The 14659-nt window shown below is 46.9% G+C and overlaps 6 protein-coding genes across 6 annotated transcripts; 3 read left to right on the forward strand and 3 right to left on the reverse strand.

Annotated features, from left to right (window-relative positions):
• Positions 1 to 716: 716 nt before the first annotated feature.
• On the reverse strand, positions 717 to 1835 carry DFJ58DRAFT_619173 (uncharacterized protein; the record flags this gene model as incomplete). Its single annotated transcript, XM_041381013.1, has 1 exon — positions 717 to 1835. A coding segment is annotated over one exon (1119 nt), but the record flags the coding sequence as incomplete, so codon positions are not given.
• A 748-nt stretch (positions 1836 to 2583) lies between these two features.
• DFJ58DRAFT_710763 (UbiA prenyltransferase family) lies at positions 2584 to 3452 on the reverse strand (the record flags this gene model as incomplete). Its single annotated transcript, XM_041383827.1, has 3 exons — positions 2584 to 2858; positions 2911 to 3295; positions 3348 to 3452. The coding sequence occupies 3 exons, from the start codon at positions 3450 to 3452 to the stop codon at positions 2584 to 2586; spliced, it is 765 nt and encodes a 254-aa protein (XP_041236160.1).
• Positions 3453 to 6981: 3529 nt separating this feature from the next.
• Positions 6982 to 8270, forward strand: DFJ58DRAFT_691567 (uncharacterized protein; the record flags this gene model as incomplete). The annotated part of the gene is made up of 5 exons (XM_041383392.1): positions 6982 to 7123; positions 7176 to 7317; positions 7370 to 7622; positions 7684 to 8051; positions 8108 to 8270. 4 exons carry the CDS (start codon positions 6982 to 6984, stop codon positions 7999 to 8001), a joined length of 855 nt encoding a protein of 284 aa, XP_041236161.1. The 3' UTR covers positions 8002 to 8051; positions 8108 to 8270.
• A 13-nt stretch (positions 8271 to 8283) lies between these two features.
• DFJ58DRAFT_821783 (uncharacterized protein) lies at positions 8284 to 8628 on the reverse strand (the record flags this gene model as incomplete). The annotated part of the gene is made up of 1 exon (XM_041392042.1): positions 8284 to 8628. A coding segment is annotated over one exon (215 nt), but the record flags the coding sequence as incomplete, so codon positions are not given.
• A 2133-nt stretch (positions 8629 to 10761) lies between these two features.
• On the forward strand, positions 10762 to 12185 carry DFJ58DRAFT_750220 (uncharacterized protein; the record flags this gene model as incomplete). Its single annotated transcript, XM_041387727.1, has 5 exons — positions 10762 to 10903; positions 10956 to 11097; positions 11150 to 11402; positions 11464 to 11827; positions 11864 to 12185. The coding sequence occupies 4 exons, from the start codon at positions 10762 to 10764 to the stop codon at positions 11773 to 11775; spliced, it is 849 nt and encodes a 282-aa protein (XP_041236163.1). The 3' UTR covers positions 11776 to 11827; positions 11864 to 12185.
• Positions 12186 to 12504: 319 nt separating this feature from the next.
• On the forward strand, positions 12505 to 13998 carry DFJ58DRAFT_710771 (uncharacterized protein; the record flags this gene model as incomplete). Its single annotated transcript, XM_041383828.1, has 3 exons — positions 12505 to 12665; positions 12724 to 12744; positions 12799 to 13998. The coding sequence occupies exons 1-3, from the start codon at positions 12549 to 12551 to the stop codon at positions 13996 to 13998; spliced, it is 1338 nt and encodes a 445-aa protein (XP_041236164.1). The 5' UTR covers positions 12505 to 12548.
• Positions 13999 to 14659: the final 661 nt, after the last annotated feature.

The following is a 14659-nucleotide window of genomic DNA, read 5'->3' on the forward strand; positions in this document are numbered from 1 at the left end:
GCGGTCAACACTTACGTTCTCGTGGGGATGCATATCTGGCGCCTAATTATAAGTCACAGTATGCACTGAGGGAGAGCTCGAGGTAGGGATAATGTAGCAGGGAATTGCAAAGGAACTGTTAAGTTGATATAAAAAGAAACCATGATGGGTACATCAACGTACATCCAGGGGATCACAAGACTGATCGTTCCAAACAGGAGCATCTGTGTTTGTGTAAGAGTAGGAGGGAATGAGTCTGCGAATGTGACATAGAAGAAGGCAGGGCTGGGCAAATTTGTCCAGCTAATTCACTGTGATTCAAAAGTTGATCGACGTTAACAACCTCAAGGCACTCAAAAACTGAATGCATCAGTGATTACATAATCTCAATCTGCAAGCTCCCGGAGTATATAGTCTATGAAGGAGTCAGGGAACCCATGTGTGCTCCCGGATCGGCGACATCAGGGTCTCTAGTTGTGCTACAGTAGAGTTTAGTTTTCTATTCTATTCGAAGGAGCTTTTCATCCCTAGCATCAGCAATCGACTGAACATGCCACATAAAGTGAGGAACCATTAAATCTGAGGGGAGTAATCATACTCTTCGATTGTATATTCCGAAACTCCACTCCAATATCCACAACAGTATGATTGCCGGCTTGTACGGCGGAAAAAGATGCAGCCCGCAAAGAGAGGTGTATCCCCCGCAGATACTTTGGTTTCTCTTGGGGAGCAGCCACCAGGCGATAGCCACAGAGGTGGGGATAGCGGAGTACCATCAAGGCTGCTTCACGACATAGTCTTGAGACCAATCCGAGGGCGATGAGCTCAAAGGGGCAGAGATAACGCGCAATCTCTCGCCAAAGCTCAAGAGGCAGTGTTGGACAGATGGTGCTGAGTGGCACGTCAGCTCTCTGAGTGAGCGATTTCTCCGCTTTATTAATATTGATGTACTGTGCATAATGGCAAACCTCCACAGCACGCTTGAAGAGTGCAGGGTCAATGTGATAGCCAAGGCGGGCGAGAGCAGTGATGCCTGGCGTAGAAGGTGAATGTGCAAAGAATGATAGTAAGAATTGGAGGGCACTCGTGTGGCTGAATGTTGTTGCGCGTGCGTCTTTGACAACTTTGACGATTGCGCAATGGAAGACAGAAAACGCGATTCCAAAGTAATGACCAGGATTATCCTTCTGCTCCACGATCGCATTGATCAAGCGTGACACAGAAGCCTGTAAGCATCGTTCATCATATAGATGTGTTGTAATGCAGACAACAGTGTCTTCGCGAACCCACGTGAACTCCTTTCTTTGCGGCTCTGGATGGCAAACGTGCCAAATGTCGTCGAACATCTGAGGAACGAACGCAATGCTGGCCATGAAGCATGCAATTGACCATTGATCGTCCGTGATCTGATTGTGGTCCTTTAAAAGCTCTATTTCATAAATTTCCTTGCCAATGGTTGAGCTAACCATGCACTGTCCAATCATGACCTCTAGCAATGTAACTCGAACATGCTCGTCTTCAGACAGGATGTCACTTTTGGCGAGCAAATCGCTCAAAGCCACATGAGATCCAGTGCACATCAAAGACTGGTACGTCATGAGGTCAGAATTGTCCACAACCGGCGGTGGGGGCGTCTTGTACTTGTGTTCAGGGGGGCATCTCAATGCGCAAGCTGTGTGGCCGTAATGATCTTCGGAGATATGATCTTCAGCGGCTTCATCTTCGGACATGTGATCATTGGTGATGTATTGGATAAAAGTGTTATCATCTGGAAGGCATTCCAAGGAGAAGAAAGGCATGTCGTCCACGTGGAAGATATTACGATCAAGATCGATCTCATAGTTCCAGTAGTAAGTTCCTGGCTGCTTCTGGGAGGGGGGCTCCAAGTCGAAATCATCACCATTTTCTATCACTAATAGAGAATGCGAAGGGCTCTTCAACCCGTCCAGAATTTCTCCAAACATTTTTCGATAGGTCGCGATGGCATTGGGCTGTCGTATGAGTTGAAGCACCTTTAAGCCAAGCCATTCTGGATAACCATCAGAACCGCGGTGTGATTTGAAATACATATTCCGATAGCGGACCACGTAGTACCCATTAGTACCCATGCCTGCAGGTAAATCAAAAGAGACTTGAATGATGGTCTCAAGCGTCAACTTATGTTGATGGTCAGTGTATGGGAAAAAAAAATTGATTGGCTTATGATGAACGATTTTAAGTCAAGTCATTATGTAAGTATGAGTTTCGGCCGCTGAGTCCAAAGGTGATGTGTGGTCCATAGTGTGGACTTGCGATTGACCGGCAGTCAAAGTACCAGGTAACCAAGGTCAAATTTTTGACTAGTTTTGATTTTTTTTGGTGTGGTACAACAATAAGCTATTAAATATTATATCATTAGAACAGGACAAAGGCGACTTTCAGCTCCAGATACTCAAACACCATAGAAGAAACGCCAGTAACCTGGAAGTAGATGGCTGAGCGCATACCACAGCTGTATGAGTCCATTGTCAGCTTCACCTCAGTGTGCTCCAAAGCAATATTTCGACTCACGCTATAAAATTTGCAGGACTGCTTGTCAGCGCCCACCATGTTGTACATCACAAATCAGGTCCCCACATATGTGCCGTAAACTACAAATGCGGCGGTAGAGAGCGCATCTAGCTTCCAGACATGGCTCAAGACAAATGACCAGAGGGGAATGCCGACCATCATTGAAAAGCGCGCGGCTTTAGGGAAGATTGTGGGCAGCATGCACCTGCCAGTGAGGCGATCGCCCTCTTCATCCTTGAAGTCTTGCGCATGAAGTGTAGTCGCAAAGACTGCCGAGCTAAGTGCGACCACCAAAGCACCGACCTTGTCCATGCGTGAGTTGCAAGAACCTGTGCGCTTGATCAGCAAAATGATAGATTGTCTGCAACTGGATAGATTTACCGGCAGCAATGGTTCCTCCGACTTCCAGACACCCACCGAGGATGGCTGTGAGTACATTCTTCGACAATCCCATTTTATCACCGTGAAGTTCATTGTACCAGATCGTGAACACTGCAAAAATGGTGCTGGCTAGCAGAGCCTGAGCACCGTACCACAACAATAGCATCAAGCAGACTGGGACCAACACCCAGCGTATATCAGCTGCACTGTCGACAGAAATGCGACCAGCAGGTATCGGACGGGAGGGTTTGTTCTTGCGGTCCTCCTCCGGATCTTGGATCTGGTTTGCAATATCGAACTGCAATAAGTGGAACCATATCCACAAAGGAGCATGCCAAGCATGTGTGGGGTCATATTTGGGAGCCGCAGATAATGCGAATATTGTCTGAAAAGTGTAATTGAACAAGGGAGCAAGACGCGGAATAGTTGTCACATACGACAGGTATCAGAGTGGTTCTGATATCATTTTGTGTAAAAAGGAAGACCATCTCGAGATGATGAGCAATGCTATCAGCACGAACAGTGAGAGCTTGAGAGAACATAGTGAGTTTTTTTGGATGCATAGGTTGTGCGACGGATCCATGCCTTTATACCTCAAAAGTGTGCTTGAAAGAAGCGCAAACCGGTAAAGCAAAAGTCATCCCGGGAGTGTACCAGGAACTCGAAGAGTACTTCCAAAAGTCACGGGATTTTGGGACACCAAACCGAGTCAAGGCTGTGAAATCTAAACTTCTTTTGGTAGGGAAAATATGCGATGCCGACTTGAAAGAGTTCTATACAGTAAGCAAACCCGATGTTGCGGCTATGCATTCATGAGAAGTGGCGCTCTTAACTCTCGGAATACCCCTGAGCCATCACAGCCCAGAGTTGACAAGGATTCGAGAAAATCATCTTATATGGGCAACACATGCTACCCGGTAGATAAGCGAAAGATTAGAGCGCTCGCTGAGTAGCATCTGGCCCGCGATGTACCCACATTGCTATCATGTGGCTATAATTGGTCAACGATTGGTGACATCATATTGTAGATCGCACTCACTATCCGGAGAAGGTCGCCCATACTCTGCGGAGCTTGAATAATCACCACACTCAAAGACTGCAGATATTGAGGACTGATGCAGTTGTACAACGGGAAGTCATCGCTTAAGCAGGCGCTCGAGAAGGTCATGAGCGTCACGATGCACAATTCCATGAGTCATTGATGCTACGAAATGACACTCGGCTTGAGATAGGCACCCCGCGATGTAATTACGGCCATGCTTTCCACGATAACACCGAATCTCGACGGAAGCTTGCAGTCAGCATGGCACTGACTTCTGAGTCCGACGGGACGCCAAATTACGGCTCGAGTTCCGTGCGATCTTACAGCGCTGGTTTGAATGGACACGTTCCACTGATGAATAATTACAGAAAAGAATGACAGTGTACTGGAAATGGCTCCCGGCCACCTCATGGTGAGATTTTCATAGTACTGTGAATCTCTACCTCCAAGTCAAAGGTCGACTTGATTCGCCAACGTCGACAAGGATCAGCGCAATTACAACGTATTTTGTTGCACTATGTTATTAATAAAAGCTGAATTATGGCAGATGACTTATAAGAGGATGCGCACCACAAAATACTCTTGTCTGTGAGGAAACAATCCAGTATAGGTTGTCGCCCAAGGTTTCCTATCATAGCTAGCCCACAGTCAAAGTAGCCGTGACAAACGGTATCGGAGTCTTAGTAGGACTTGGTGATCAACCTGTCTACGAGGCGACATACACAATCGCGACGGATTGATCTCCAGTCCAGTCAAACGATGAAGGGAGGTGTACCACGGGGGATTACAAAAGTTAACTGTGGGACTCGGAGGCCCTTGAACTCGGACCACTAGTACCATGGTCTATTTTTCCCACGCAATTTTGCAGGCAAGGTCGAACAACCAACGTTCACAGTCTACCACTGGCCCCCAACATAAGAACTTTCACTCAACAATAAGGGAGCGCGGCTGTCTGGCTTTCCATAATAACCCGGGTTAATAACAACACTGCAACAAATTGGAACCAAATTGCACTGCTTGCCGGTGGGCACACCAACGCAGCGTTGCGACGTCATAGAGAGCGTCGGGAACGTTGTCTATGGCATCGCAATATCTCCAAATGGTCGCATCCTCGCAAGCGCCGCATCCTTCGACCACACTGCAGTACAATTGTGGAAGCTTGAGAGCGGCCAGGCCATCATTCCCTTCCACCATGCGGATGCAATGAACTTGACGTCCTTTTCGTCAGATGGAAAGCTACTAGCCTCTAGCTGCGATGACGAAAATGCATACACATGGAATTTTTCTGCGATATTACAAGACGCTGGCTTCGACGACCTTCTTTTAGACCAGCACGACAAGTCGGTACTGGCCGTCGTTCATCAACAGTTCTCATTGCACTCAAGCTTATGCATTCTAGGCTGATACTACACCACCTGTCCATCAGCCAATCAAGGTCTCCCCTCGGGTACCCCGTGGTTTTTCGACGACTCACCAAATCGTGCTCGTCTAAGTAGTTAGCATCTCATCCCGTGTTTTCCTGATCTAGTTTTCTGCACGACCCGATGCTCACGATACGTCATCCCGATCCCGCATCTTTCACTGGGCTCGAAATCTGCTCTCTGTGGGAAGTGGCTCCAGGATTGAGTTGCGCAAGCATCGTTCAGTTGATGTCCCGCATGCCAAGGGCAAACATGTACGTCATTTTCTTCCCTCTTAGAAGTTCGAAGCTCATTTCGTGCCACACAGTGGGACGCTTGCGCAATAGAAAAGCGGAGGCCAATTCCGAAAAACGCTACTGCAAGTGCCTCATGACCTGATACCACCCAGCAATCCAGCAGCGCGGCTCAGTCATCTCCACAACCATATGCTGCCATCTCCACGTCTTCCACCACACCACCAGCCGCCGTTACTCTCGAAGCTACAACTTCCAACACCAATCCTCATGTTTGATCAAACACGCTGGACTTTATGTGTTGTACCTCCCGTGAGTATCCTGATGGTCATCACTAATCTAATTTTCCCTTCCTTTATGAAGATCTCACCTGAAATGCCACAAAGTTCGTCTCATCCCTCGAGTTACCTATATTTGATGGAGACTCTATTGTATATACCTCAGCGAGCACCAGACTCCTCGAAGACGCCTTTCGCGTGAGTGATCATCAGGAAGGTCGTTATTGACGTCATTGCTATCACTACAACGTACACAACAGGTAAGTATTTATGATATTGGCTATCTCGAACAACATTAGACTAGGTTATGTATGATACATTAATTACGAACTCACTGCTCGACTGACTTGTATCTCAGCTGTATCGCTGCGTCGCAGGTGAAATACGATTCAAGTTGATCATCGTGTACGTATGCACATAAGTACTGCTGTGCCAATACACAATTTCAACTTCGCGCTGATGCAGTACACATCTTCACCTGTCCAATGAGGAATGGTTAGTGAGTGCCTACTAGTCTTGTTAATGAATGGCCTTTTGTTACTCGTCTGATCGCTTGTCAATAGCAATTCACTTTCGGGCCACGCGAGGATCATACGTGTTTCCGTCTCTCACGGTATGGTAATGTACATGGCGCTACAACACTTCCAAAGTGGTGTGTGCAGTATATATATAGATGGAGAGTAATTGAAACTCCATTACGGCGCATACTAATAGCCTATCAGCAGGTGACATTTCTGTATGACGACACTTTCAACTACCTCACTCAATTCTACTTCAATCGTGGTCGTTCAACGTTGCAACCTCGTATCAGAGGGAGAAGTATATCTATCTCGAGAATTTCGTGTTCAAGCGACTAGAAATGTACACGAGTTCTGTCAAATTAGTGCCGACTTCTGTGGAGTGCCGATTGCGCCGGAAGGACTATATACTAGCCTTCTGTCAGGTTCGCCTTTCTAAACGCAACGCCTCAGGCAGCATAGGGCCTAGCACTCACCGCCTCTTACTCGTCGTGAGTTCATACAAAAGGCAGGCAAACGTCCCATCATTTCCCTTATTTTTATCCCTCCTCCTCCTTCGGCTCCAGTTTTTCAGGAAAAATGGCTCTCGACTCTCATGGCGTCCTTGCAGCAGTGACCATCGCAATGTATGTTCCTTTCCTGTTAATTTCCATCAAGATAGTGTCCAAGTACGGCATGGCCCGAGGTGATGGGTGGATCTTGCTGTTGGTATTCTGCATCAGTAAGTCGTTTGACTTGTTGAAGATATAATTTTAACCCTGTTATACCTTCAGTCCGAGTATTGGGTGGTGCTTTGCTTGTTGCAGCTGAGGAAGTCACTCCCGTGAACACTTCGTTATACATCGGCGGTTACGCTTTAGAAGCATCTGGCCTGTCCCCACTGTTGCTTTGCACGCTGGGTCTGTTGCACTCAATGTACGTTCATCATGTTACCATTTTGGATGGAATGCACTGAACACTATTATAGATTCCAAACTCCTGAAGGCCTCCCGAGATATCAGAGAATATTCCGCCTTCTTCAACTCCTCGGCACGATTGCTCTCATCCTTGTCATCGTCGGTATCTCCGATGAGACAAGTTCTAGCTCTAGCTCAAACTCGAGTGGGAACACCATGCGCAGGGCCGGTGTCATTCTCTTTGCCGTCTTATACATTATCCTTGTCGGTATCTGCATCCATCTATGGACCAAAGCCAGATTTGTCTTGAGATACCGCAAGCAGGTGAGCTTTCCGGAGCATTGTCATCTATCCGACCAATGTTCTTATGCCTTATTATATTCAGCTCTTGGTGGCCATCTCCATCGCACTTCCCTTCCTTGCCGTTCGGACTATCTACAGCATCCTTTCCACGTTCTCTTCGAGCTCGTTTTCGATAACCTCAACCTCATCCACCCGAGCCAACACTGGCGACCTCGCAAAATTCAACATCTTCACTGGCGAATGGCAGATCTACCTCGTAATGGAGATGCTCATGGAGTATGCCATTGTGATCATCTATTCTATTGCAGCTATCATGCTGCCCCTCAACGAAGATTACAAGTCTCCGGATTTGTCTCAAGACGACTCAGAGTATCCTTTGAGTGATAATCCTCGGTATTGAGCGTCAAAGCGCCAGTGAATGAGAGTCATGTCGTGTCCGGTTACGAACCGGTAAGTCGGTTTAATGAATCTAATGATACCATCCTCATGGCGCATATTTTCACAAGGTCACCTACCCCTCGTTAATTATAGATTTTTAAAATAATGAAATGGTAATTTATATTCTGACCGAGATCACATACACGTCGATCTCAATTATGGATGCCCTAAGAGTAGGGATACTGAAAACACATACCGAAACCCTTCATGACATCAGTACTTAATGGCATCAGGCTGCCGAGACTGAGTTCCGATACGTCGCGCATCGTGTCCTAATAAAACATATGACACAGTAAATAACTATGACTAGACATCTATCATTCATCTGCAGGACTTCACATGAGGTCCCGAAAGTATGCGATTGACAAACAATATTATGCCTCCATTGTATGAACTTGAGGGGTGGGATAACATAACATATCGTAGTAAAAATTGAAGATGGCCATCGGCATACTCAGGAGAGGTGCAGCAGATAAAGAGCAAGAAACGAGCCCAGCGACCAGCATGTTTAATCGTTGCATGAGAATTAGTGCTTGAAGTTGCATAAGAAACGACGGGAGGTGCGGTGGAGGTGGAGACGGCAGCATGCAGTTGCGAAGACTTAGACGACCGAGTTTGAGCTGCGCCGCTGGATTGTTGCGTGACGGTGCTATTGGGATGGCGTGAGCTTCCTGCAGTAGCGTGTGTCCCGGTTGGCCTCCATCTCTCTCTTGCTGAAGCATTTCTCTGCATGATACAATATAAAGTTCGAAGGCGAAAGTGATATCAGGAGGAGTTGAACATCCGAGAAGGATAAAGTGACGTACGCGTTTGGCCTGGCAAAGCGGGACGTCAACCACTGCTGGGGGACGTTTGTGCAGCTCGATATTTATACCACTTGGCTTGCCAGAAAGAATATTTCGAACCCAGTGGAAAGGGCGAGGTCGGGATGGCGTATCGTGTGCATTGGGGTTTATGGGGCGGAATAACAATAAGAAACAGCTACGAATGGTGTTTCTATGCGATGGCGATGATAGAGGGCAAAGGTGGTGTTGTACAAACAACTGAGAGCACACTGTAGATCATCGATGATATTCGGCAGGAGCAGAATGATATCCTTCTGTAATTCCCACGGCTACCATTTCAAGGAATCATCCGTTCACTGATGAAGTAGTTAGCATCTCATCCCGTGTTTTCTTGATCTTATGTTCTCAGTTTTTTGCACGACCTGATACTCACGATACGTCATGCCGATCCCGCATTTTTCACCGGGCTCGAAATCTGCTCTCTGTGGGAAGTGGCTCCGGGATCGAGTTGCGCAAGCATCGTTCAGTCGATGTCCCGTATCCCAAGGGCAAACGTGTATGTCATTTTTTTCCTTCATAGAAGTTCGAACTTCATCTCGTACCACACAGAGGTACGCTTGTGCAAGAGAAAAGCGGAGGCCAATTCCGAAAAACGCTACTGCAAGCGCCTCAAGCCCTGATACCACGCAGCAATCCAGCGGCGCGGCTCAGTCATCTCCACAGCCACATGCTGCTGCTATCTCCACGTCGTCCACCACACCACCAGCCGCCGCTACTCCCGAAGCTACAGCTACCGACACCAACCCTCATGTAATGATCAAACACGCTGGATGCTGGACTCGTTTCTGGCTCTTTGTCTGTTGTAGCTATTGATGGTCATCACTAATCTAATTTTCCCTTCCTTTACGAAGACTCGGATCTCACCTGACATGCTATGACGTTCGTCTCATCCCTCGAGTTACTTATATTTGATGGAGACTTTATTGCATATACCCCAGCGAGCACCGGACTCCTGGAAGACGCCTTTCACGTGAGTGATCATCAGGAAGGTTGTTATTGATGTCATTGCTATCACTACAGCCTACACAACATGGTAAAGTGTTTATAATATTGACTATCTCGAACAACATTAGACTAGGTTATATATGATACATTAATTACGAACTCACCGCTCGACTGACTGCAGTCACTGAAACTTATGTATCTCAGCTGTATCGTTGCGTCGCAGGTGGAATACAATTCAAGTTGATCATCGTGTACGTATGCACATAAGTACTGCTGTGCCAATAAACAATTTCAACTTCGCGTTGATACAGCACACATCTCCACCAGCTGCCCGATGAGGAATGGTTAACGTTAGTGAGTGCCTACTAGTATTTGTGTTAATGAATGGCCTTGTGTTACCCGTCTGATCGCTTGTCAATAGCAATTCACTTTCGGGCCTTGGGAAGATCATACGTGTTTCCGTCTCCCACAGTATGACGGCGCTACAGCACCACAGGCACTTCCAGAGTGGTATATATGGAGTAATTGAAACTCCGTTACGGCGCATACTAATAGCCTATCAGCAGGTGACATTTCTGTATGACGACACTTTCAACTATCACACTCAATTCTGCTTCAATCGTGGTCGTTCAACATTACCTCGTATCAGAGGGAGAAGTATATCTATCTCGAGAATTTTGTATTCAAGTGGCTAGCAATATACACGAGTTCTGTCAAATTAGTGCCGACTTCTGTGGAGTGCCAATTGCGCCGGAAGGGTTATATACTAGCCTTCTATCAGGTTTGCGTTTCTAAACGCAACGCCCCAGGCAGCATAGGGCCTAGCACTCACCGCCTCTTACTCGTCATGAGTTCATACAAAAGGCAGGCAAACGTCACATCATTTCCCTTATTTTTATCCCTCCTCCGTCGACTCCAGTTTTTCAGGAAAAATGGCTCTCGACTCTCATGGCGTCCTTGCAGCAGTGACCATCGCAATGTATGTTCCATTCCTGTTAATTTCCATCAGGATAGTGTCCAAGTACGGCATGGCCCGAGGTGATGGGTGGATCTTGCTGTTGGTATTCTGCATCAGTAGGTCGTTTGACTTGTTGAAGATACAATTTTAACCCTGTTATACCTTCAGTTCGAGTATTGGGTGGTGCTTTGCTTGTTGCAGCTGAGGAAGTTACTCCTGTGAACACTTCGTTATACACGGGCGGTTACGCTTTAGAAGCATCTGGCCTGTCCCCACTGTTGCTTTGCACGCTGGGTCTGTTGCACTCAATGTACGTTCATCATGTTGCCATTTTGGATGGAATGCGCTGAACACTATCATAGTTCCCGAACTCCTGAAGGCTTTCCGAGATATCAGAAAATATTCCGCCTTCTTCAACTCCTCGGCACGATCGCTCTCATCCTTGTCATCGTCGGCATCTCCGATGAGACAAGTTCTAGCTCAAGCTCAAACTCAAGTGGGAATGCCATGCGCAGGGCTGGTGTCATCCTCTTTGCCATCCTATACATTATCCTTGTCGGTATCTGTATCTATCTATGGACCAAAGCCAGATTTCTCTTAAGACACCGCAAGCAGGTGAGCTTTCCGGAGCATTGTCATCTATCCGACCAATGTTCTTATGCCTTATTATATTCAGCTCTTGGTGGCCATCTCCATCACACTTCCCTTCCTTGCCGTTCGGACTATCTACAGCATCCTATCCACGTTCTCTTCGAGCTCGTTTTCGATAACCTCAACCTCATCCACCCGAGCCGACACTGGCGACCTCGCAAAATTCAACATCTTCACTGGCGAATGGCAGATCTACCTCGTAATGGAGATGCTCATGGAGTATGCCATTGTGATCATCTATTCTATTGCAGCTATCGTGCTGCCCCTCAACGAAGATTACAAGTCTCCGTATTTGTCTCGAGACGGGTATCCTTTGAGTAATAATCGTCGGTATTGAGCGTCAAAGCGCCAGTGAATGAGAGTCATGTCGTGTCCGGTCACGAACGGGTAAGTCGGTCTAACGGATTTAATGATACCATCCTCATCCTACCGCTCGTTGATTATAGGTTTTTGAAATGGTGAAATGGTAATTTATATTATGACCGAGATCGCATACATGTCGATTTCAATTATGGGTGCCTCGAGAGAGTAGGGATACTGAAAACACATACCGAAACCCTTCATGACATCAGTACTTCATGACATCGCGCTGCCGAGACTGAGTACTGAGTTCCGATACATCGCACATCGTGTCCTAATAAAACAGATGACACAGTAAATAACTATGACTAGACATCTACCATTCATGTGCAGGACTTCACATGAGGTCCCGAAGGTATGCGATCGACAAACAATATTATGCCTCCGAATATTTATACCACTTGGCTTGCCAGAAAGAAGATTTCGACTCCAGTGGAAAGGGCGGGGTCGGGATGGCGTATCGTGTGCATCGAGGTGTATGGGGCGGAATAAAAACGAAAAAAACGGCTACGAATGCTGCTTCTATGCGATGGCGATGATAGAGCGAAGGTGGTGTTGTACAAACAACTGAGAGCAAATATTAGGCTGGATGATTGTGATGAAAACAGTATTGGATGAGGCACGCAGCACGTGAGGAGTGAGCACGATTTGGTGAGTCAAAAAAACCTCGGGGTACCCGATTTAGGACCTTGATTCACACTATCATCAGGCTTTGAATTCCCCTAATAATTGTCAGAACATTGCAAGCACATGTCCTTCGCGTTAGACGACCGTCGACAACACACAGACATGGTTGATGCCATGACAGCCAACTCAAAAGCAAAAATTTCCTCGGTCTCAGATATCATTGGTGCCCTGCAAAACATTGTAAGCACCCAGTTTCATAGGCAATCGTCTGCATACAATAATAAACAATTTATTTCAGCTCGCTCATTCACAAGTAATCGTATGTTAATTGAATTCAATGCATGTATTGATGTTATTGATTCACGATGACCAGATGCCAGACCTCGAAACCCAGTATTCTATTAGCAATACGAACTACTCTGCCTTCAAGTTCGATTTCCAGGACATCAGTGCTATCATTACCGAACGCCAACAGCAATTGGATGCAGTATCCCACGAAATCTCACATTTTGAAACAGTCATAGATGGTATCAACCATATTCACCAGCAACTGGTCGCGAAGAAGGACAGGATCACTCAGTCCATGAATTCACACAAGCAACTTGTATCAGCTCTTTGGCGCTTGCCAACCGAAGTCCTATCCCAGATTTTTTCTCACTGTCTTCCCATTGAGCACCGCTTATCACCCGCATCAAAGGCAGCTCCTATGCTGTTGACCAGAATATGTCGACGATGGAGGGAGATTGCTGTGGATATGCCCAGTTTGTGGCACAGACTGTCCGTGGGCAAAGACTGGCGGCGGGCAGCCTTCTGCTATAAGGCATGGCTCAAGCGATCACGAGGGCGTCCGCTCTCGTTGGAACTCCAGTGTTACAAAAATGACTGGACTAAGCTACGAAATCTTCTTCAGCCCTACATAAATCAAGTCTCGTCGCTGTCTGTTAATTTTGACTTCAATGGCTTCCCGGAACCTGAGGTTATCATATCAGACTTCCTAGCACTTGAGGAGCTGACCATACCAACATATAATGGGAGTACTTTCATCCATGTCATCTCGCAACCACCATGCACTCTACGCAGTCTCACGGCAACAGGGGTGTTCTTCGACATGGAGTATACATCTACCGTCAATCCCGCCTGGGCCCACCTCACAAATATCCAGATTGACCTAGACGAACAGAGTGCACTCCCCCAATTGCTCCGTTTATGCCCCAGCCTCTCCTCCTTGACGTTATCTACATATTTTATTGCCTTGGAGACCTTGGAGCCATTCACGCACACCCAACTCCAATCCTTACGGATCGTTTCCGAAGATTTTGACGATAACACCACAGGGCATCTTATCCTATTCGATACATTGTCGCTCCCAAATTTGCACGCTCTCGAAGCTCGCAACATATACTCGTGGCCTCATAAAAAATTCTGTGCATTTTTGACGCGGTCAAAGTGTCCCCTGGAGAGCCTGACGTTCGGCTTCGAAATGCCGATAACAGATAAGCGGCGAGCGGAATATGTTGCCCTCATTCCTTCTCTCAACGTAGTACTTAGTGATATGAGTTACTCCTTGCATTAGAGGTTGCTTTGCGTAAACAAACTTGTTACGGATTTGCGAAATGACGATGTCAGATTGAGACGGAATCAGACCTACGCCGTCATGATCTATGTATTCTAAGCAGACTCGGATTCTATAACGACTTTGTATAGGTGCGCTGCTTTCCATGATCAAGATGAGTCGCTGACCTCGGGGAACGACCATGATGTAGCTTCGGATACAAGTACAACCCAAGCTATGCTTACCGCTCAGGATAGATGCCAAAGAGTAGGCAAGAAAGAACTGCGCCATGCGAAATAAGCACAACTCATCGGAGTCTCAGTTCTGAATCAACTGACAGTAGGTCGACTCGCAGCGCGTGCCAGTGCTGGTGGTCACAGAGTATTTGAGAATTCGAGGCGTCGAACGACTTGAACGAAACAAGAGGCGGGCATCGCAGTGGTCCCACACATTTACGAAATTTCCATACCCCAGATTAAAGCCCGTCAAACACATAGGAACTTGTTAGTATGGGTCTGGGGGAAGTTTGTGGGACAAGAAGTCTTGCAAAGAATGTTATGCTAGGATAGACGAACTGTCAGACGGACGGACGTACCGCCGGACTTTCGAGAATTCCTGTTTCTTGCAAGTGTTGGTGTTGAATCATATAACGACACAGGCGTTCGAACATCTGAGTCTGTGA

Source organism: Suillus subalutaceus (genome assembly GCF_016647625.1).
Source record: "Suillus subalutaceus strain FC151 chromosome Unknown DFJ58scaffold_237, whole genome shotgun sequence".
Taxonomy (NCBI): Eukaryota; Fungi; Basidiomycota; class Agaricomycetes; order Boletales; family Suillaceae; genus Suillus; species Suillus subalutaceus.